At 42.8% G+C, this 25000-nt stretch overlaps 1 protein-coding gene across 2 annotated transcripts in view; it reads right to left on the bottom strand.

The window, feature by feature from the left end:
* Positions 1 to 20945, bottom strand: part of LOC310770727 (extended synaptotagmin-2-A-like) — a 60091-nt gene extending 39146 nt beyond the window's left edge. For both annotated transcript variants that reach the window (XM_083663446.1, XM_083663447.1), the window contains exon 1: positions 20569 to 20945. In XM_083663446.1, coding sequence (XP_083519572.1) covers positions 20569 to 20925 — 357 coding nt within the window. In that variant the 5' untranslated portion in view covers positions 20926 to 20945. The remainder of the gene's footprint in view (positions 1 to 20568) is intronic.
* Between the last annotated feature and the right edge of the window lie 4055 nt (positions 20946 to 25000).

Raw genomic sequence — 25000 nt, 5'->3', positions numbered from 1 at the left:
ATGTTGTCACATCTATTGTGTCATTGTGATCTTGATTTATACATGTCCCTTTGCACTCTCTTTGAGGGGCGTGTACAATGTGCTCATGTAAATACCATGAAAGATATTGGTGTGTTTGTCTATATGCCATGAATCAATATACATGTTTTTTTTTTACTTTGATCTTCCTGGTGTAGCTGCATAATTATTATTTTTTATTTACAGTTATATAATTGTCTAAGCTCGACTGTTCTAGTCTTCTAGAGTGAAATGAACAGTGAACTCGGTGACATGATGACATTAGCAGAAATCACTGGTGACACAAACACACGTGTGTAAAAGGTCCAGAATGTACAATCCAACACTTTATCATTTAGCAAGAAGATGAAGAAACGCTACGGCAGAAATATTGTCTGAAATGATGGAGAGTTTCCAAATCTGAAAGCCTGGACTCTGTTTTATAAGAAGAGTTTCCCCTATAGCACTGTCACATGACTATAGCACTGTCACGTGACTATAGCACTGTCACATGACTAGATGCACTGTCACGTGACTATAGCACTGTCACATGACTAGATGCACTGTCACATGACTATAGCACTGTCACGTGACTATAGCACTGTCACATGACTAGATGCACTGTCACATGACTATAGCACTGTCACATGACTATAGCACTGTCACATGACTAGATGCACTGTCACATGACTAGATGCACTGTCACATGACTATAGCACTGTCACATGACTATAGCACTGTCACATGACTAGATGCACTGTCACATGACTATAGCACTGTCACATGACTATAGCACTGTCACATGACTATAGCACTGTCACATGACTAGATGCACGGTCACATGACTATAGCACTGTCACATGACTATAGCACATAGCACTGTCACATGACTAGATGCACTGTCACATGACTATAGCACTGTCACATGACTATAGCACTGTCACATGACTATAACACTGTCACGTGACTATAGCACTGTCACATGACTATAGCACTGTCACATGACTATAGCACTGTCACATGACTATAACACTGTCACGTGACTATAGCACTGTCACATGACTATAGCACTGTCACATGACTAGATGCACTGTCACGTGACTATAGCACTGTCACGTGACTATAGCACTGTCACATGACTATAGCACATAGCACTGTCACATGACTAGATGCACTGTCACATGACTATAGCACTGTCACGTGACTATAGCACTGTCACGTGACTATAGCACTGTCACGTGACTATAGCACTGTCACATGACTATAGCACTGTCACATGACTATAGTGCTGTCACATGACTATAGCACTGTCACATGACTATAGTGCTGTCACATGACTATAGCACTGTCACATGACTATAGCGCTGTCACATGACTATAGCACTGTCACATGACTATAGCACTGTCACGTGACAATAGCACTGTCACGTGACTATAGCACTGTCACGTGACTATAGCACTGTCACGTGACTAGATGCACTGTCACATGACTAGATGCACTGTCACATGACTATAGCACTGTCACATGACTATAGCACTGTCACGTGACTATAGCACTGTCACATGACTATAGCACTGTCACGTGACTATAGCACTGTCACATGACTATAGCACTGTCACATGACTATAGCACTGTCACATGACTAGATGCACTGTCACATGACTATAGCACTGTCACATGACTAGATGCACTGTCACATGACTATAGCACTGTCACGTGACTATAGCACTGTCACATGACTAGATGCACTGTCACATGACTATAGCACTGTCACATGACTAGATGCACTGTCACATGACTATAGCACTGTCACATGACTATAGCGCTGTCACATGACTAGATGCACTGTCACATGACTATAGCACTGTCACGTGACTATAGCACTGTCACATGACTATAGCACTGTCACGTGACTATAGCACTGTCACGTGACCATAGCACTGTCACATGACTAGATGCACTGTCACATGACTATAGCACTGTCACATGACTAGATGCACTGTCACATGACTAGATTAAGGCTGCCACGATTAGTCGACTATAGGGCTGTCACGATTCCTCGAGTACCTCGAATAACTCGAATAATTAAAATGATCGAGGCCAAAATGATTCGCCTCGACACGGCATTTAGAGAGTAGAGACTGTTTCTCACGGACGCTTACTGGTGTGGCACAGCGCTCTTCCGGTGTAAACACGTGAGAACACATGATCGCACGCAGACAGACCAGAGACGGACCCCGCAAAATGGAACGAGGCGGCGGAGAAAGCAGACAGGAGGAGCCGGGAAGGGAAGAACCAGGGCCGACAAAGCGACCGAAACTGTCTAAGTGTGGGACCATTTCACGCTGAAAAAGGACACAAACTCAGTGGCGTGCAAGACGATACTTGCATATCACAACAGTACCTCATCAATGCTTCAGCACCTGAACCGTAAACATCCAGTCTACGCATCCACCAGCGCATCTACGTCGAGCAGAGCAAGGTAACGTAACGTTAACTATACACAACGCTAATGTAAATGTATGCTAATGATTGCTACTTGATATTAAGACTAGTAGTAGTTGTGCTGCTGGCTTGCCACGTTGCCAATATGACTATTAGTAACTGCATTCACGCTGCATTTTTGTGATGTGGCTTGCCGTTTTCTGTGAGAAATACAAAGCTCAACCTAACATTAACGTTAGCGGCTAATTTAACAACGTTGTGTGTGTGTGTGTGTGTGTGATCACACTAGCCTGTTGGTGTGTGAGAGAGAGTGAGTGTGTGTGAGAGAGAAAGAGTGTGTGTGTGGAGAATGTACATTTACACACCCTAGACCGGTCGACTCTTCTCATGATGATTGCAAACAACTATTTAATTGGTGCATTTTAGGCTCCAATTATTACACCACCTGACCTGTTATCTTGCTATTCTGATATTTGTGTCAATAATAGGCAAACAGGTCTAGGGTGTGTAAATGCGCATTCTCCAGTTTTGTTATGAACTTACCTAATAAATATCAATATTAATTATTATTTCACCTCTTTTTCAGTGGATCACAGCGTACTATGGACAGCTTTGTAAGGACGGGTGAAAAAGATGAATGGTGCCACTGCCAGTTCTATGCAATTTAAAAATAAAAATGTTGTTTTTTCTAAGAAAGAAACTAATGTAGTTGTTTATTTGAAGAGATTTATCTTATTTTTTGGTGTATATTTACGATAAGCCTTTGAAAACACAAAAAAGGGTTCTTATCCGATTACTCGATTAATCGATGGATTATTCGGTAGAATACTCGATTACTAAAAGAATCGATAGTTGCAGCACTAGTCGACTAGTCGCGACTACGTCGACGATTTAAATCGTCGCCGACGAATTTGGTAGTCGACGTAATCGCATGTTTTTTTTGGAGCTGAAAAAAAGAAAAAAACGTTTGTTTTGTTTCCGCGAGGCTGCTGCCTGCGATGGCCTCACTGGCTGGCTTGGCATCCAGGCGTCTCCGTCCTGTCTTTGATGCACATGCGCAGTACCCATCATCCGGGGAAAACGTGACATCACCCTGACCGGAAAAACAACAAGCAGCTCCCAGTGCTTCTCCACAGAAAAAATGTCTAGCCGTCCTCATACTACGTCCAAAGTGTGGGAGCAAAATCTGCTAAATAAGCTGAACTCGCTTATCATGGCAGCACGAGTATGATGCACGAGCATCTCAAAAGGAAGCACGTTGTGGCGAATGCAGATGAAGGCTTATTAGCTTGTTAGCTCACTGGCAACCGCAACGTTAGCTGCTAACGTTAGCTATTGGCTTACGATATTAACGTTAAAAGCCTGCTGTAACGTTGTCATCTCATAGCAACGTTAAGCTCATGTGTTGCTGACGGGAATACTGGAAACCTCATTTTACAGTTTGCACTCTACTTACGACATTTAAAAATGTGTTTGATGCCTGAGGAGACTGAAACAATTTATTTTTGTTGATATTTTGGTTGCATACACAGTGAATAGTTTTTGGTTCCATTTCCATGCCACGTAGTAGTGCCCTAATTTTATTTTGCATTATTCATTCAATGGATAGTACATATTTCATTGCACTATATGTTTTCAATTTAATGTGTACTATTTTGCAGTTTTGCAATTTGCACTATATTACATTTATTACATGCAAGTACATTGATGCCAGAAATAAATATGCTGCTACATGCTCTAAACTTTAAAGTTCATGAAAATATTATTTTTGAGTGAATTATCATCATTAATTGTCTTTATTTTTATTTGGCACATGCTTAAAACAACTTGAAGCTAAATTTAGAAGCTGATGATAGCTAAATCAGAGCGATTGAGTAATTGTGCGATATGATCCGATTAGTCGACTAATCGTTAAAATAATCGGTGACTAGTCGACTATCAAAATAATCGTTTGTGGCAGCCCTAGACTAGATGCTTTCCAGGTACAATACAGAATGGTTTTAAACACACGTCTGTCTGGGAGGACTTGAGGTGAGGTTTGAGTCATCTTCACACATTCCTGCTCTGTGTGAGTGAACTGCTGCAGCTGCTCGCACATTCTCCACTTTGCTTGTCTTGGAAGTGGAGTTTTTTGTCAGTGTTCCACACGATGCAGACCTCATGTTGGGTTTACAACTATACAAAATGTATTGTATGTATATATGTACATTGGTACTAAACAAGATTTTAAACGACCAAGGTTTCCCATTCCTGGAAATCACACAATCCATCATCCAGACTTAAAGAACAAATATAAACAGAGGTTGAGAAAAACAATTCTGGGCCTGATGCAAACAAATGATAAAAAGCTGGGCAGAGGCAGTGAGCCTATTGAGCAGCTTACATGTACGCAGGAAACCCTGCATCATCAGTGATCATCATCAATGCCTCCCTGTGTTGTGTGTGTGCCCCCTTATGACATCACTGATGACATCATCAGTGGGACAAAATTGAAACGGAGGACAGAGAACAAACAGAGCCCACATTGCCAAATTTAGATAGATAGATAGATAGATAGATAGATAGATAGATAGATAGATAGATAGATAGACAGATAGACAGATAGACAGATAGACAGATAGATAGATAGATAGATAGATAGATAGATAGATAGATAGATAGTAGGGATGCACCAATATGAACATTTTGGCCGATACGATAACCGATATTAACATTGCTCTTGTGGCCAATAACCGATATTTACCGATGTCGATATGATCTGTATAAAACCTAATTCCTATGATAATTTAAAACATCTGCACATGCTGAAAAACACATAAAGACTGAATTTGAAAAAGTAATGCATTTCTTTATTTCCAAAACATTTGGAAAAGTCCATAAATCATAGATCTATCACATTGTTTCCTCTCAATGTGAACATTTTGGCCAAGACGGTAACCGATATTAGCATTGCAACATTGGACCAATGCCGATATATTAAAAAATGACTAATATCGGCCGATACCGATATGATTGCCGATATATCGTGCATCCCTAATAGATAGATAGATAGAGAGAGAGAGAGAGAGGGAGAGACAGAGAGAGAGAGAGAGAGAGAGAGAGAGAGAGAGAGAGAGAGCAGCCATAATGCTGATGTGATGAACTTGAGTTTGATTGACAGCCCTGAAACAATGTGTCTTGATGTTTTGTTTGTCTGATGAAAGGAAACCTGAGTGAACTCGACACTTTAGAGAAAGGAAGTGAACAGATTAGCATATCCTTCACATCATGAGCAAGCAGCCAGTCAGCGGTGAACTTTGACCCCTGAGAGAGACTCAGCTGACAGTGTGTTCCTGTCCTTTCACACACAGATACTTTATCTGCCATTCGCCTGCACGTCATGTAAAAGTCAAAGTGAAGATTAGATGCTTACAGACTCCTCCTGCTGGGGTTTCTAACTAACTCAACACTCTGTTGTAGTGGTGTGTAGCGAAAATCGTCTGGTGGCGTTCATTAAATATTGAATATTTAATGTACAGATCTCTCCTCTCCAGAGGTCACAGGAATTGACCTCTGGCCCTTGCATCTGGGGGGGGGGAGCCGAAAAGGGCCCAAGATGCCAGCCTGTCTGGAAATACCAAAGGAGTGATTTCTAACTGCTGACAGTGTGTTTCGTCAATGTCCGTTCTGTCCGGTTGGTGGAGATTTAGTTCACAGGTCACACGGACGGGACCCCGGGACAGGACTCTTGAAGAAAAACAGTCATGCCCAGGCATTGAGTCTGGCAGCAAACAGTTTAGGAACTTGTGTACTGTACGTACAACTCATGGAGTGTTTGGTATCAATATTCTCCGAATCGCAACCCACATTGATCTATATAAATCATGGGTATGTTTAATAATGCTTTGTAAATGTATTATTTGGTCCCATCTTCCTCCTTAAACCAAAGGTCATCGAATGGAAGTGGGGGGTCAAAGGCTATAAACCACTTCACATTCCTTTTTAAGAAGAGCCAGCAGACATTCACAAAAAGACCACGAGTCTTTTTGTGTGTGGCAAAATGGAATTAACAAACCTCATGATTCTATACTTTGTCAAGTTAATTAGTATTACATACTTCTCGAGAAGGAATGTATATGTATAATGTGTTAATGTGTGTGTGACAATCATTTAATTTGTTACCATAGATCTAACAGTGTTGACATGTTATCGAATCTAGGGTAACTCTTTTTAATTCACCCAAGATAAGTGATTTAATTAACCCATGGTTTCATTAGATATGTTTGTGTTACGTACACGTATACAAGATTTGGTAAAGATATGTGTTCCAGAAGTAGTTTTGGTTTATTCCTTAAATATAAAGATACACCACACATGTTTGATTTCAAAATAATCAGAATAATGTGTGTGATGTAATTCTGAAAGTATCATGGCCATGAAGTCATTTGATGAGATGTTTTAAGCATGTGATAAGTTTTAAGGGAAAGAGGCACAAGTCTCTCTCGCCGCCAGCCCCTGGATAAACAGTCGTAAATCTTTCGTGGGCCATCCAGTGTAACAAGACCAATGTCTATAATATCTATCTATCTATGTAGTTATCTATTTACCTCTCTTTTCCCTCTATATCTTGTCTTTATCACACCAAGAGTGATGTCAAGAAATATAAATATGCTTGTAAGAGAAATAGTTTAGTTGAGTTCTAAACCCATACCCTTATCTGAATGCAATAGAAAAGGGCCATGCCCCTTTCTCCTGACAGGAGGAGATAAAAACTGTGGCTGGCTGCTCTCTAACAGACTTGTGCAGACGAAAGAAGAACTTTGGACACAACACAAGGACTTTTTAGAACTCAAGAATTCAAAATGTAGTCCTATACTTTTAGGCCTCAAAAGATGCCATGCTTTTGAAGGCGATGATATGACTACCACCCAGTCGAGAGGCGTGATAGTCTGGCCAATTTTATATGCAGTCAGTCACTTGACAGCAGAGCAACAGAACACTGATGGACATTAAGCGTCTGATTTGAGGAGCTTTTTGGGCTTGATAACCAACCCACTAACATGATTTTTGGATCCCTTGGCCCTGACGGAGGAAAGCCGTGTCAGGTCCCATGACCATGAGACCGCTTCCCGAGAACAGGCATGTGGACAACCAAGCTCCATTCAAACAGTATTGACTCGACAAACAGATTTCAAGGAAAACCTGGCTCTCATCGAACTAAGTATAGTGAGATTAGATACCTTTTGTTGCTTTATTTTTGATAGATGAAGCTTAAATCATTTTTGATGATCCCTTTTATAATTGCCATTACTAAAGGGCGATCCCCCTTTTTCAACGGGATGAGATCCTCTAACCAAGAGGATCATTAAAAGACAATTGAACCAACAGCCAGCCGGCCTCTGGGACCCCCTCGTCTGCCTGTCCAAGAGCAGACATGCCGCCCGTCGTCGCCATGACAACCCAGGCCGCGTCAGGCCAGAGAGAGGAGTCCGCCGGCTTGATCAGCCTCCCCACGTCAGGCAAAGTGACCACACGTCTTTCTGCTTATTGTGAGAGTGCTGTAAAGATAGAGTAACTTAGAATACTCACCTATTGAATTAGAATATGTATTTAATTAGGTTAGGTTTAAACTAGGCTTTCTTTGAATATCTTATTCCCTTCCTCTTCACTTTTCTCCTCCTTACCTCTCAATCGAACAAGGTGTTATGCATAATACTGTGATTTTACTATTTGATGGATTAAATAAACGCATTCTGTTTTGAAGTTAAAACTTGTTCAGTGCTTGTTATAATAATATCAGTCGATTAAAGATCTCCCTTCCTTTAGAACTGATTCTGATTCCTGTGACCGACGGCAGGGGTAATAGATTACTTATTAAAGTAATATAAATTGCTTATTAAAGTAATATAAATTACTGACGAACGTGGTGGTGCCCCGGGGTTTTGATATTAACTTATTGAATCAATAGTGATATCAAAATCCATATTTCTATCTAAATTCCTTACATATTTGACGCGCCGTGTGAGGATTGACATATTATTTTGACAAGCAACTGAACTATCATTGACCAAGGTGAATGCAGTGTTTTTGCCATATAAGCATGTGTTTATAAGACATAGCTGAGTATCGATTCTGAGAAAGAAAAAGAAGGAACACAGCATCGCTGTGTTAAGAGGACAATAATCTGAGGATTGTGAGTTCGTTATGATAATAGCCTATTGATTAAAGACCTCTTTTGATAACACGATTCAAGTGTTAGGAGGCCCTTTCTCCGTCTGTCAAATGGCCAGCCGCTGCGATTGGTCAGCTGGCTGGAGGAGCCAAGCGTCTCCCTGCTCCACGGCTCAGGGCAGCGATACGCTGCCGTTGCTCTGTATAGACTGAGCTGGTCTGCGCGAGACGCCGAGCGTATATCAGGGGGTGGAGCCAGGCGAGGGCGTCACTGCTCACAGCCCTACACCCTACACCGGAACCGCGTTGTTGACAAGTTAGCTGCTGCAGTGGCTACCTAGGCTTAGCTCAAAGGCTAAGCACAGCAGAGCTTGCTGCTAACAGTGAATTGTGAACGAATGCAGAGTGAGGTTTCACTGCGCGTTGTCCGCAGTTTGAGAACTGACATAAAGGCCAAAAGATAGCTCTAATAAGTGGTTAATCATGCTACGATTCCTAGTGATGATAAATCCACCCGGACTCCTTCGCGTTTAAATCAGAATAGCTCCCTGATTTTATTGACAAAGCTATATGAGCTGAGAAGGTATCTAGTACTAAATCTGCGCGCGTGCCCGTGGAAAAAGGAAAGATATAGGTCTGGGATAAGAGGTTATGCTACGATTCCTAGTTGATTTAGACCCACCCGGACTACTTCGCGTTTTTAAATCAGAATAGCTCCCTGATTTTATCGACAAGCTATATAAGCTGAGAAGGTTTCAAGTACTAAATCTGCGCGCGTGCCCGTGGAAAAAGGAAAGACATAGGTCTGGGATAAGAGGTTATGCTACGATTCCTAGTTGATTTAAATCCACCCAGACTAACCTACTTTGCGTTTTTAAATCAGAATAGCTCCCTGATTTTATCGACAAGCTATATAAGCTGAGAAGGTTTCGAGTACTACATCTGCGCGTGTGCCCGTGGAAAAAGGAAAGATATAGGTCTGGGATAAGAGGTTATGCTACGATTCCTAGTTGATTTAAATCCACCCAGACTAACCTACTTCGTGTTTGTAAATCAGAATAGCTCCCTGATTTTATTCACAAGCTATATGAGCTGAGAAGGTTTAATCTGGTTACAGAGAGTAGATATCTTCTTAAATTGCATTAATCGAGTATTGATCTGCGCGTGTGCCCGTTGGATTTCAAGAAAGATAATATGCTCCGGAATGAGGAAGGAATCATGCTACGATTTCTAGCTGATTTAAATCCATCCGGACCCCCTTCGCGTTTTTAAATCAGACTAGCCACCTGACTTTATTTGACCAGCTATGAGCTGAGAAGGTTAATCTTGTCACAGAGAGTTGAAAACTCTACACCTGTGAATCAAAATGCAGATCAACAGCGAGTGAACGCGCTCAGCAAGCTCCTTGCCCTGTGTTTTCTGCCATGTGTATTGGTGCTGCGTTTAACCAGCCCGATGCTGGCTAGCTAATTACTGTTATGACATGTTATGTGTACAGTAGAGTAGGCCTAGCCTATAAGCGCGCCGTCCTAAAACCTAAAACCTAGATGCTGACGTCAACACGTCAGTCTCTTATGGGGGGGGAAGCAAACCCCCCCCTCCTTTCAGTCTCCCCATGAAAGCGGGGGTGCGCATCAAGCAGTGTTTTGCTTTTAAACGAAAATGCATTTTTAACTTGTGTGAAGTGTTCATCTTTCCCCTGTGACAGCTGTAGGCTCTCAACACACACATGAATAGGCTAGTGAAGTCCCGAGTTCAAAGCTCAATCACTTTCAATCACTAACATGTCTAGGTCCACGGACCCCATGTTGAGAACCGCTGCATTCAAATGTGCAAAGCGAATAGCCTACATTTACCCCACAAGCTGTGTGGATGGAACACTTTGGCACTGACAGGTTGGGTTACCATGTTTGGCATAGCCTACGCGAGGAAGCAAAGGGGAACATATTTCTACACATATAATCTTATTGTACAGGCAAATATAATCCGCTTGCATGATGCATCCTTAACTAATAATTGCTTTGCATACATGCGCCTGCTTGTCAGGATGTGAAAATACGGCCTGCCAGCCAGTATTAATTATAGCGTTATATGAACAAATTCAGCTGGGGGCGCGTTTGTCCGTTTGAGCTGAAAGATTTTTCATTTTCCAACGTGACTGTTCGCCAGATATATATAAAAAAAAAACGTTTGCTGTTGAATTAGAATTGCTCAGGATTCGGGTCCTTAGCCGCTGGTTGTGACTGACGGCCGGAAAGCAGAATTTACCCATCAGTCAGGACCATTGAATTAAATACAAGGCCATGTGATCGGGTTTATGTACACTATGGTATCGTCACAGAGAATAGCCTACAGACACACACAGTCAATAAAGTGGTTATTTTGTGATATGGCAGTCTGGTGTACATGATAGGAATATAATGTCCCATATGTTCTAACCCTTTGTCACATGATGGAATAGGCACTTGTTATTGTGCTAGCCTATACCAAATTTTGATAAGATGTCTGAACATTATTTTCAAACAATGAAATCTGAACCGTGCCTGGTTTACAACCAAGGTGCGCTAAAAGCAACCCCTTGGTTGCGAATGAAACAGCCACTAATAAAATCGCTGGAGTAACCTCGTCAACCAGCAGTGAAGTGAGCGGGTTAACTATTCCACAGGATCACACAATTAAATCCACACTCCTGTTGAGTTGGTTATTTCCTATCAAACTTTAAGTGATAAGCAGAATGGTTTCTTCTTAAGAGAAGGGGGGTTAGGTTCCCCCTTCAGTGGTTAAGTACCGGTCTCAGTGGTAAACTTTACAACCTATAAGGGCACTGTGCGTTAAACCAGAGTCTTCTCAGACTTCGAATGAAAGAACAACCTCTGGTATGTTTTCAGTTTTGACCGCTCACACAGATGTTGAAACTATTATTAAGAGTATAAGTGACTTCCAGATCACTAGGAATATGTGACATAGGTCATTCTAAATACGATAGGCAAAGATCTTATCTTTCCCTTTATCTGTTCTATCCCTGCTTCATCTATCTGCTTGAATATAAGGATACAGCACTCTCATGCAGGAACGTGGTCACTGCATCTACCATCTGATTTCTTCTCCTTGTCTCACAGAAGATCCGGAATGCTTCTAGGATACAACGGGGGGGATATGTAGCGAAAATCGTCTGGTGGCGTTCATTAAATATTGAATATTTAATGTACAGATCTCTCCTCTCCAGAGGTCACAGGAATTGACCTCTGGCCCTTGCATCTGGGGGGGGGGAGCCGAAAAGGGCCCAAGATGCCAGCCTGTCTGGAAATACCAAAGGAGTGATTTCTAACTGCTGACAGTGTGTTTCGTCAATGTCCGTTCTGTCCGGTTGGTGGAGATTTAGTTCACAGGTCACACGGACGGGACCCCGGGACAGGACTCTTGAAGAAAAACAGTCATGCCCAGGCATTGAGTCTGGCAGCAAACAGTTTAGGAACTTGTGTACTGTACGTACAACTCATGGAGTGTTTGGTATCAATATTCTCCGAATCGCAACCCACATTGATCTATATAAATCATGGGTATGTTTAATAATGCTTTGTAAATGTATTATTTGGTCCCATCTTCCTCCTTAAACCAAAGGTCATCGAATGGAAGTGGGGGGTCAAAGGCTATAAACCACTTCACATTCCTTTTTAAGAAGAGCCAGCAGACATTCACAAAAAGACCACGAGTCTTTTTGTGTGTGGCAAAATGGAATTAACAAACCTCATGATTCTATACTTTGTCAAGTTAATTAGTATTACATACTTCTCGAGAAGGAATGTATATGTATAATGTGTTAATGTGTGTGTGACAATCATTTAATTTGTTACCATAGATCTAACAGTGTTGACATGTTATCGAATCTAGGGTAACTCTTTTTAATTCACCCAAGATAAGTGATTTAATTAACCCATGGTTTCATTAGATATGTTTGTGTTACGTACACGTATACAAGATTTGGTAAAGATATGTGTTCCAGAAGTAGTTTTGGTTTATTCCTTAAATATAAAGATACACCACACATGTTTGATTTCAAAATAATCAGAATAATGTGTGTGATGTAATTCTGAAAGTATCATGGCCATGAAGTCATTTGATGAGATGTTTTAAGCATGTGATAAGTTTTAAGGGAAAGAGGCACAAGTCTCTCTCGCCGCCAGCCCCTGGATAAACAGTCGTAAATCTTTCGTGGGCCATCCAGTGTAACAAGACCAATGTCTATAATATCTATCTATCTATGTAGTTATCTATTTACCTCTCTTTTCCCTCTATATCTTGTCTTTATCACACCAAGAGTGATGTCAAGAAATATAAATATGCTTGTAAGAGAAATAGTTTAGTTGAGTTCTAACCCCATACCCTTATCTGAATGCAATAGAAAAGGGCCATGCCCCTTTCTCCTGACAGGAGGAGATAAAAACTGTGGCTGGCTGCTCTCTAACAGACTTGTGCAGACGAAAGAAGAACTTTGGACACAACACAAGGACTTTTTAGAACTCAAGAATTCAAAATGTAGTCCTATACTTTTAGGCCTCAAAAGATGCCATGCTTTTGAAGGCGATGATATGACTACCACCCAGTCGAGAGGCGTGATAGTCTGGCCAATTTTATATGCAGTCAGTCACTTGACAGCAGAGCAACAGAACACTGATGGACATTAAGCGTCTGATTTGAGGAGCTTTTTGGGCTTGATAACCAACCCACTAACATGATTTTTGGATCCCTTGGCCCTGACGGAGGAAAGCCGTGTCAGGTCCCATGACCATGAGACCGCTTCCCGAGAACAGGCATGTGGACAACCAAGCTCCATTCAAACAGTATTGACTCGACAAACAGATTTCAAGGAAAACCTGGCTCTCATCGAACTAAGTATAGTGAGATTAGATACCTTTTGTTGCTTTATTTTTGATAGATGAAGCTTAAATCATTTTTGATGATCCCTTTTATAATTGCCATTACTAAAGGGCGATCCCCCTTTTTCAACGGGATGAGATCCTCTAACCAAGAGGATCATTAAAAGACAATTGAACCAACAGCCAGCCGGCCTCTGGGACCCCCTCGTCTGCCTGTCCAAGAGCAGACATGCCGCCCGTCGTCGCCATGACAACCCAGGCCGCGTCAGGCCAGAGAGAGGAGTCCGCCGGCTTGATCAGCCTCCCCACGTCAGGCAAAGTGACCACACGTCTTTCTGCTTATTGTGAGAGTGCTGTAAAGATAGAGTAACTTAGAATACTCACCTATTGAATTAGAATATGTATTTAATTAGGTTAGGTTTAAACTAGGCTTTCTTTGAATATCTTATTCCCTTCCTCTTCACTTTTCTCCTCCTTACCTCTCAATCGAACAAGGTGTTATGCATAATACTGTGATTTTACTATTTGATGGATTAAATAAACGCATTCTGTTTTGAAGTTAAAACTTGTTCAGTGCTTGTTATAATAATATCAGTCGATTAAAGATCTCCCTTCCTTTAGAACTGATTCTGATTCCTGTGACCGACGGCAGGGGTAATAGATTACTTATTAAAGTAATATAAATTGCTTATTAAAGTAATATAAATTACTGACGAACGTGGTGGTGCCCCGGGGTTTTGATATTAACTTATTGAATCAATAGTGATATCAAAATCCATATTTCTATCTAAATTCCTTACAGGTGATAGGACCATATGAAATCACTTTTGTTTTTTACAAATTATTAGATTTTCCATTTTAATTTGAATCTTAATTTAGCAGTTAGGGTCCAGATATATATACTGTATATATATAAAAAAATAAAAAAATAAAAAAATTGATGACTTGGCTCTATCAGACAGTCTCTTCGACATGTTTCTCAAAGTGAAAACTAAGATGTGAGGTGACGTAACTTATGGGTCCCAGGCAAGACCAACTATCCCCCACTCTCAAAACACCCCAATTGAAAACTGAATCATTTCTCGACAGACAGGCAGACAGACAGACAAACAGACAGACAGACAGACAGACAGACAGACAGACAGACAGACAGACAGACGGACAGACAAAAAGACAGACAGACACACAGACAGACAGACAGAGACAGACAGACAGACAGACAGACAAACAGACAGACAGACAGACAGACAGACAGACAGACAGACACAGACAGACAGACAGACAGACAGACAGAGACAGACAGACAGACAGACAGACAGACAGACAGTCAGGTGTTCTCTGAAAAAAACACTTCCAGGGAAATGAGTGCAAAATGTGTCATTAAACCACAACATTAGCATCCGTCTAAATATGAAGTGTTGTGGGATCGCCGGCGGCTTGAAAACCAGAAACGGAACTGAACCCCGAACCACAGGGCAGGCAGCGCTCTTATGGAACGCTGCCACCACAGGCTCATGTAACTCCTCTGCTGAGTTGGCCTCGACAAGCCAACGCACACGCCCAACGTTCAGCTCCGTTCTGGCAAGCTGGGAACTGGGATGAGGGCCATATGATTTCCGCAAAACGGAAAAAACGGACGGAATCACGGAATTTGGTAAAAATAAAAAATAAAATGTAAAACATGGAATATTGCAGAATTTTCCATAATTTGGCTGAAATTGATAAAAGTAGGCCTAATTATCCAAATCAAAAGTACACGTAATTATTGTCATAACCTAAATGATTTCATAATTGTAAAATAGGCCTAGAGAAATTATTCGTTTTCAATTGAGATGATTTGAGAGGGGGGGGTCGGTCTTGTATGGGACCCTTACGTCACCTCACAACATGGTTTTCACTTTGAGAAACATGTTGAAGAGGTTGTATGAGCGAGCCAAGTCATCAAGAAAACAACAAATATCCATCCTAACCACTAAATCAAAATTTAAATGGAAAAGACAGAATTTATAAAAAAAAAAAAGGTAAAGCAGAATTTTGAACAAAAATCACACGGATTTCATATGGCCCTAACTGAGAGTCTCTAGGAGAGTCTGCCACAATGGGCGGAGCGGGTATGACTGGACTGGACTGGACAGGACAGGACAGAGAACGACAGGCATGTGATGTGGATCTAACTCCTCCTTCCCACACTGGTTTCTTATAAGCCCTTTTCCCACATGCGTACCGGAAAATTACCTGTAAGTCAATATCGGACATTTCCCTTCACACTTCGGCTCGCGCATGTGGGAATCTATCAGCGAAATTGCCTGTATGTGGGGGGGGCGGCACTGCAGAGCGAGTGGGGGAGTGACGTGTCGGCAAAACTCTGAATGGTGAAATAAGTTTGCTTGTTTATCCGTTCACCTGCATCGCGTTGAAGCACTTTTTACAGACTGGCTTCATTTGATGTGTCCGGGCTTGCCTTCGCTGTCGGCAACGTAAGCAAAATACTTCCACTTTCGCTTCATGCATTTGCCCTGTCGGGCTGTGACTGAAGGAGGAGGACGGACTGTGGCCAGAGAGCGAGCAGAGAGGAGAGGGGAAAATCAGCACAGCACACCCACACATGAAGCTGACATAGGCTACTGCTCTTATTATCACAAGATCATTTCGCCAGTTTGCTTTAATGTGCGCGAATGATTAGATTATGCCCGCTGGAACATTAAGCAACGTGTGTACACCTCGCCCATGAGAGTGTCGCGGAAAATGACTGCACCCGTTTCTCACTAGTATCCGCTAAAGCGCATACCGCTCTTCTGACAGGCTGGAAAGTGGTGAAATCTCCGCGACGACGGGGTCGCGCTTATACCGGCACGGCGCCTTTCTCACATGCAGGCATTAGACCACGTACCGGTCATTTTGCGGTACAAAGCGCATGTGGGAAAAGGGCTATAGAGACACTGCATGAAATAGGCCACGCCTATCACGGGGGACAGCACTCCATTCACTCCCATACACCAGCGACATTTTCCTTGAATTAAACATAGCTAAAAGCTGTTGTGTGGTGGGCTGCGCAGACAACAAATGTAAAAAAAATCACATATTAAAGTTTTTTTGTACTCTAAAAATGTGGAACTAGCTGTCAAAGTAAGTTGGAGTGTTCAACTTCCGTATATATGATCTTTGTGTGCAACACACGACATAGGAGAACACCAGGATTGGGGTTTGTGTTTCCCCCAATTTTGGGTGTGGTTTCTGAATGATGACGCGTTCCTCAGAGTCTCTATGGGACAATCCTGCGGACGCGAGGACTGTCCAGGTATATAAATAGAGAAAGTGACATTATTTTGGACACTCCAGTCAAAGCTCCGACTCGACCGTTTTATTCCTCTAAATCAGTTCAAACAAATGATCCACAGTCTTATGTGTGATTGTGTGCTTCTGTTTCTGATCTGTATTAAGTTTTTGCGTGTGTATGTTTGTGCTTTCTTACTCTACTGTATGATTTATTGTGGAACCTCTGCTGCCATGTCTTATGCCACGCCTCCCTCAGGAAAGAGATGTTCAGTCTCTATGGGACTTCCTGGTCAAATAATAAAGGCTAAATAATAACTGCATTTAAGAAAGTCAACAAAAGCGCCAGATGAGTGACCTTTCCGACGGCTATTTACGCCGCCCTCCTGAACGAGCAATTAAAGTGTTCTTTGAACTGAGCATGAAAATAGAGACGATCATGTGTCAGAGATGTTGCTCTCTATCCCTTGTTGCTAATGCTATTATTGTCACCTTATCAGTGTGTCTAGTGTTCGAGCACCATTGCACCAGTGGTGGCTTAAAGGTTGGAGAAGCGAGCTTGTGACCGGAACGTCGTTGGTTCAATTCCCGGACCCAGCAGGATAAATCTGGGTGGGGAAAGTGAAAAGGCAGCGCTTGCCCCTCCCTCATTATACCACCACTGAGGTGCCCTTGAGCAAGGCCCTAAACCCCAACTGCTCCAGTGGAGCTGATCAGTGGCCAGCAGATCAGACTGTGGTTGTACTGGTCAGCTTCCAGGTGTGAATGTGAACAGGGCACTTCTGAAAAAGAGAGCATTGCTCTCAGTGAGACTCCCCCTGTATAAAAAAAATAAATAAATGTAAAAATGTAAAACAACAAAAGTGGAATGTCTTCTAGGAAGCATTGCAGAGCTGGTCATTTCAAGATAAAGAGACTGCAACTTTTGGGGCAACTACCAGTGTGCAACAGCGCCCGAGCAGTTGTCTCGTATGGCTGCTTTAGCCACTTTGGAGTATCTAGTTGCCAGGAAGTAATTTATAGATCTTTGACACTGTGTCTCAATTTGTTGTTGGGAGCAGTGTCATCTACATGCTTGTGTTTCACCATCGCCATGACAACACCATAATATCGCATGAAGTGACAAGACTGACCACAAAGCCTCACATGCAGGAGTCTGGAGAGACTGACCATGATGAAGCCTCACATGCAGGAGTCTGGAGAGACTGACCATGAAGCCTCACATGCAGGAGTCTGGAGAGACTGACCACAAAGCCTCACATGCAGGAGTCTGGAGAGACTGACCATGAAGCCTCACATGCAGGAGTCTGGAGAGACTGACCATGAAGCCTCACATGCAGGAGTCTGGAGAGACTGACCATGAAGCCTCACATGCAGGAGTCTGGAAAGACTGACCATGAAGCCTCACATGCAGGAGTCTGGAGAGACTGACCACAAAGCCTCACATGCAGGAGTCTGGAGAGACTGACCACAAAGCCTCACATGCAGGAGTCTGGAGAGACTGACCATGAAGCCTCACATGCAGGAGTCTGGAGAGACTGACCACAAAGCCTCACATGCAGGAGTCTGGAGAGACTGACCATGAAGCCTCACATGCAGGAGTCTGGAAAGACTGACCATGAAGCCTCACATGCAGGAGTCTGGAGAGACTGACCACAAAGCCTCACATGCAGGAGTCTGGAGAGACTGACCACAAAGCCTCACATGCAGGAGTCTGGAGAGACTGACCATGAAGCCTCACATGCAGGAGTCTGGAGAGACTGACCACAAAGCCTCACATGCAGGAGTCTGGAGAGACTGACCATGAAGCCTCACATGCAGGAGTCTGGAGAGACTGACCACAAAGCCTCACATGTAGGAGTCTGGAGAGACTGACCACGAAGCCTCACATGCAGGAGTCTAGAAAGACTGACCATGAAGCCTCACATGCAGGAGTCTGGAAAGACTGACCATGAAGCCTCACATGCAGGAGTCTGGAGAGACTGACCACAAAGCCTCACATGCAGGAGTCTGGAGAGACTGACCACAAAGCCTCACATGCAGGAGTCTGGAGAGACTGACCACAAAGCCTCACATGCAGGAGTCTGGAGAGACTGACCACAAAGCCTCACATGCAGGAGTCTGGAAAGACTGACCACAAAGCGTCACATGCAGGAGTCTGGAGAGACTGACCACAAAGCCTCACATGCAGGAGTCTGGAGAGACTGACCATGAAGCCTCACATGCAGGAGTCTGGAAAGACTGACCATGAAGCCTCACATGCAGGAGTCTGGAGAGACTGACCATGAAGCCTCACATGCAGGAGTCTGGAAAGACTGACCACAAAGCCTCACATGCAGGAGTCTGGAGAGACTGACCACAAAGCCTCACATGCAGGAGTCTGGAGAGACTGACCACAAAGCCTCACATGCAGGAGTCTGGAAAGACTGACCACAAAGCCTCACATGCAGGAGTCTGGAGAGACTGACCACAAAGCCTCACATGCAGGAGTCTGGAGAGACTGACCACAAAGCTTCACATGCAGGAGTCTGGAAAGACTGACCATGAAGCCTCACATGCAGGAGTCTGGAGAGACTGACCACAAAGCCTCACATGCAGGAGTCTGGAAAGACTGACCACAAAGCCTCACATGCAGGAGTCTGGAGAGACTGACCACAAAGCCTCACATGCAGGAGTCTGGAAAGACTGACCACAAAGCCTCACATGCAGGAGTCTGGAGAGACTGACCACAAAGCCTCACATGCAGGAGTCTGGAAAGACTGACCATGAAGCCTCACATGCAGGAGTCTGGAGAGACTGACCATGAAGCCTCACATGCAGGAGTCTGGAAAGACTGACCATGAAGCCAAACAGGGAAATTACAAAGTGGCCGCCTGCCCGGTCCTTTGATTTGGTTAAATGTGGAAAAGGAATGCATAAGGGTGTGTTTTGCTATGTACTTTGTTTTGTAGAAAGACAGTAAATTATACTAATCCTGGAAACCTATCTCCACTAGTGCACGTTTACCATTATAGAAATGCAGGAAACGGGTTAAACAAACACCAGTCGATTTTTGGCTGTGGCCAAAATATCTCTAGCACCTAGACCTTTTGGCTGCAAGCAGCAGCAATTAGAGATGAATGATATTGAGGAAACGTATGATTGTGAGAAGACGTCAGTGTGCAGGACTTTCTGAGTTTGAGAAGGATGAAAGCTTTTTAATCAATATTGTACTTGATTCATGGACCAAAGATGGACTCAAACAGCTTCTTTTGGACGCCTCTCTCAGCAATTAATTGTAGCCTCTGCAATTTGGAAATTGCATAAATTCATATCTGGAGCTCCTAATGAGAGATGTCAAGTCTCTTATGAATGAGTGTTCTATCATCTGCTGGATGCCATCCAGTCTGCTTAGAACACTGCAGAGCTAAAACTAAGGGATTCAAAGCATGTACTGTGTTATCCTCACTCCTTCATCAATTAGAATACAGTATCAGCATTGATAAGTTGACATTATTATTAGTAGACATTTCCTTAATGTGAATGCAACCAAAAATAAAAAATAAAGATTGTTCACGAGTCCCATATCTCGAGTCAGTGTCAAGTCTTTTGAGGACGAGTCTCAAGCCAAGTCTCAAGTCACAGTGTGTGTGACTTAAGAGCGACACATGTCCAAGTCGCAAGTCCAAGTCAAGTCCCCATCTATGGATCCTATTCTAGTCTACAATGTTTTCAGCTGGTCAGAATGGATGGTGAAACTTGAGATAGAGTCTGGTTAGAGTGCAACATTTTGGATAAGAATAAATAGTGTTAATAAGAGTGTTGTAATCATTGGACAGGACTCACCCATGGTGGAAGCTCAGAAGTAGGCACAGTTTGCCTGGCTGCCTTCTCCTCATGCTGCAGGAATGCTAAGGCACGGTTGATCCTGTAGTCCTTCCCGCCGTGGTTTTTCCTCCACCAGAAAAACATGGCGAGTCCGATCAGAACCCAGCTGAAGCTGAACTCAAAGTATCCCAGGACGTAGATGGGGAAGATGACGGCGAACGTCTTGGCAAATTTAATCCACATCTGGGTGACGTCCGCCAGGGAGGACTGGGGCTCCTCTTCCAGCTCCGGGGCGAGTGGTGGGATGACCGTGGAGCTCACTGGACTGCCTGGGGGGACGCCGGCGAGCCCGTTTGGCCCCACACCCGGTCCCATCGAACCCGCCGCCCCGGACCCGGCTCCTTGTACTCCACTGTTACTCATTTCCCCTCTGAAAAGACAATTTGGGTGGATGTTTACTGTAAATATCAGTGCGGTACTGTTTTCTTTCCATTAGCAAAACTGTAGGTAGTCTGTTTATGAAAAAGAACGATAGCAATCCTATATAATACATTTATCACACAGAAACTATGAAATATCATAAGCCAAAGGAAGACAAGTGATCGTTGATTATTGTGATATTGATTTCAAACCATATGGCCCAGCCCTATTCCAACACGTGATTCTCAACTTTTTCATATCATTTTAAGGCCACAGACTGATTTTGTTTTTCTGTCAAACCAAATCTGAGAATATTTGTATTGCTAGATATGATTTTGTCTAGAATTCCATAACTATCTGTAGGTTGAGAGCTAACAGGGCAGTGGTGGCCCAATGGTTAGAGAAGCGAGCTTGTGACCGGAAGGTCGTCGGTTCAATCCCCGGGACCGGCAGGATAAATCTGGGTGGGGAAAGTGAAATGGCACCTCATTACCACCACTGAGGTGCCCTTGAGCAAGGCCCACAACCCCAACTGCTCCAGTGGAGCTGCTCAGTGGCCAACAGATCAGACTGTGGTTGTACTGGGGAGCTTCCAGGTGTGAATGCATGTGTGTGAATGTGAACAGGGCACTCCTGTATAAATAAAAGGTTAAAAAAAAAAAAAAAAAAAAAAACAGTGAAACTATGATCAGAACTGCCATTCTTCTATCTTCTCTACTTGGAACCCCTTTCAAGGACCCCTGGTGCTCCATGGACCTCACGTTGAGAACCACTTCAGGCAGCAGGCTGAGCTGTCACCTCAAGGACTATTATCTATGCACTAACCAAGCTCGATTCAAAAATCCGACAGTTTAGTGTTACCTTGCTTTTATGGGAGAGGTGCGTACCCGCTAGAAGATGAGTTAAGATCAGAAACGAAACAGTAGCCGATACTTTCCAATTCGGCATATATCCAAAAGCCAGGCCAACACTTATTTGAACAACAGCTGAACTTTAAGAAGGGGTTGGACTGTTGTCATGCAGTCCTCTCTCACCAAAACACACCGCCGTGGGCGGCTCCGCGCATCGTGAACACAGTGGAAAAGTTGAGATTGTACTGAGATGAGAGCTGTTGAAATGCTTACATGTGTGCCGAATCGAAGGGTATTTCCTCTCGACTCAAAACGTATCTTGAGTCATGTTTTGGGCAGCGTGTACCGCCGCCGATAAGTAAGATAACATTAAATTGACAGATTTCTGAACGGAGTCTGGTGGAACGTGACGTTCTCTCCACAGCAGACAGAACGACACGTATCAGAGCTGTTACTTTAGCAGCACTGCGTAAACCCACTCAAACAACAACTTGTGTCCCCCGCCTGTCTCTCTGTGCTGTGTGCAAACAAACAACTCACCACTGTCCGCCAGAGAGAGAGAGAGAGAGAGAGAGAGAGAGAGAGAGAGAGAGAGAGAGAGAGAGAGAGAGAGAGAGAGAGAGAGAGAGAGAGAGAGAGAGAGAGAGAGAGAGAGAGAGAGAGAGAGAGAGAGAGAGAGAGAGAGAGAGAGAGAGAGAGAGAGAGAGAAGAGGGCAGGGCGCTACCTGGTGGTGGAAACAGTACCTATAAGTATGGTAATAGCAGAAAGTATTTTATGGTAAAGTTAAGTAAAGTAAGAATAGAATAGTTGTAGAATAATTGTTTTTATTATTATTTTTAAATGACTGGACTTTTTAAATAGGCACTACATTTTATAAACACTGCTTTGTCTGATGTCTGTTTTTATTGTATGTATTCATGTTGTGACCTATGTGTGTTTCTAATGTGGAAATGTATTCTTGAGCTGCACTTTATGGAGCCTGTCAAAGGAGAATTTCTGTCACTGTGTGACAGACAATAAAGCTATCTTGAATATTGAATCTTGAATAGAATAGAATAGAATAGAATAGAATAGAATAGAATAGAATAGAATAACGATTTTTCAGGTAAAGTTAGGTAAGATATATGATATGATATATGATATGATATGATAAGGTTGAAATAGAACAGAATAAAATTAAAACTCAACTAAGCATAAAAGAATAGAAGAAAGTTTTTCCAGGTAAGTAAGGTCAGGTAAGATATAATATAATATAATAGAACTGGATGGACCCAGATTTAGAGAAGAGAAGAGAAGAGAAGAGAAGAGAAGAGAAGAGAAGAGAAGAGAAGAGAAGAGAAGAGAAGAGAAGATGTTTATCGTCTCTCTGTTTGCACAAGTACACTCATGTGAAATTCTTAGGCCAGGAGGCTCTGCAGGACATAAATACAGTATAGCAAAGCAACAACCCAATAAGGATGAAACATAGCATAAGCTAGCAAATAAGCTAGCAATTATGGAGGATAAGCAATAACAATATACATTTGTAAAGACAAAACGAAGTGTGATGGCATGTTCACACATTGTGTTATATTGTGATGGCATTTTATATATTATGTTGTAATAAAATAATCATTTATCTTTGAAAGTCAATCCTTTCGAGTCTTCTTAATTGATTGAGAATCAATAGATTTCCATCACAATAAGCAATGATAAGCAATAATAATATAAATGTGAAAAGACCCTTTAGGGTCGTGTCAAAGCACATCCAGGGGACTTGCAGGGTCTACTCTTTAGCCGATACGTAGCCTAGCATGCTAAACACTGCTGATATTTTATTTATGTTTTCAAGAATATAGACGATTCATTAGATTTCGATGGACGCCCGTATGGAATAACGTCATATGGATTACAAACTGAGCAGCTGGGGAACGGGAGCTGCAATCTACCAATGTGACTGACAGGAAACAGAACAGGCTGAGACAGCTGCACCAAGGTAAATACATAATTAATTTTCTCATTGTCTCTATGATATAATAAGGATATGAGCTGCTGCGGGTCAGAGAATAAGCTATTTACAGGACTTACATGCAAGCATTACATATGCCCCGTATTCCTCGTTTTCAGTTTTCAGTTCAAAACATATTATCGTTTCAGGGCATGTATATCAAACCGAACTTATCAGGGTGACTTAAAAATCATATTTAAAGCTGGAAATAATAATAATAAAATCCAGGTTGTAAAAAAAAAACAGAGCTCTCCTTTAATATATCACTTTATTAACCTTGCTCTGTGGGGACATTGGGGTGCCACAGCAGCAACTGGCACAGCAGTACCAGAACAGAAGATAATACAGTCTGTATACAGGCAGGAGGTCACCATCTGGTGACTTGGTGCAGTCAAAACAACCTGCTGCTAAATGCTCAAAAGACAGTGGAGATGATTGTGAATTACAGGAGGAACCCAGCCCCACCTTCCACCATCACCCTGGCTGACTCCCCAGTCAACACTGTGGAGTCCTTCCGCTTCCTGGGAATCATCATCAACCAGGACCTGAAGTGGGAGCTGAACATCTCACCAAGAAGGTACAGCAGAGGATCTACTTTGTGTGGCAGCTGAAGAAATTCATAAAGGCCATGATGGTGCCCTTGTACACCTCCATCATTGAGTCCATCCTTACCTCCTCCATCACCATCTGGTACACTGCTGCCACTCTCAAGGACATCAACAGGCTGCAGCGCATCCGCTGTGCTGAGAAGGTGATCGGATGCAACCTGCCATCCCTTCAGGACCTGCACACAGCTAGGATGCTGAAGCGGTCTCGTAAGATCATGGCCGACCCCTCCCACCCCGGTCACAAACCTTTTGAAACATCCCCTCGGCAAGAGACTGAGGTCTGTCGAGACCAGAACCTCTCGCAACAAGAACAGCTTCTTCCCAACTACAAGGTACAGCAGCTGGACTAACACTCATTACAATAAAGTATTATAGCTGCTTCTACAAGAACTTCTACTGCATTAGATTACTCTTGTTAACTACACCGAGCACCGCTTGGACTGTAATTCATATTACATTTAATATCTATTTAACATGGACTGTAAATTCATATTTAATGCCTATTTAAAACTTGGACGGTGTTTTTTTTTCAAATCCATCACACTTAAGAGGCCTGTTTGCCACCAAATCAACCCTCCAAGTA

The sequence above is a fragment of the Poromitra crassiceps genome (assembly GCF_964638095.1).
Source record: "Poromitra crassiceps genome assembly, contig: HAP1_SCAFFOLD_201, whole genome shotgun sequence".
Lineage (NCBI taxonomy): Eukaryota > Metazoa > Chordata > Actinopteri > Beryciformes > Melamphaidae > Poromitra > Poromitra crassiceps.
This window is presented reverse-complemented; position numbering and strand designations above follow the sequence as displayed.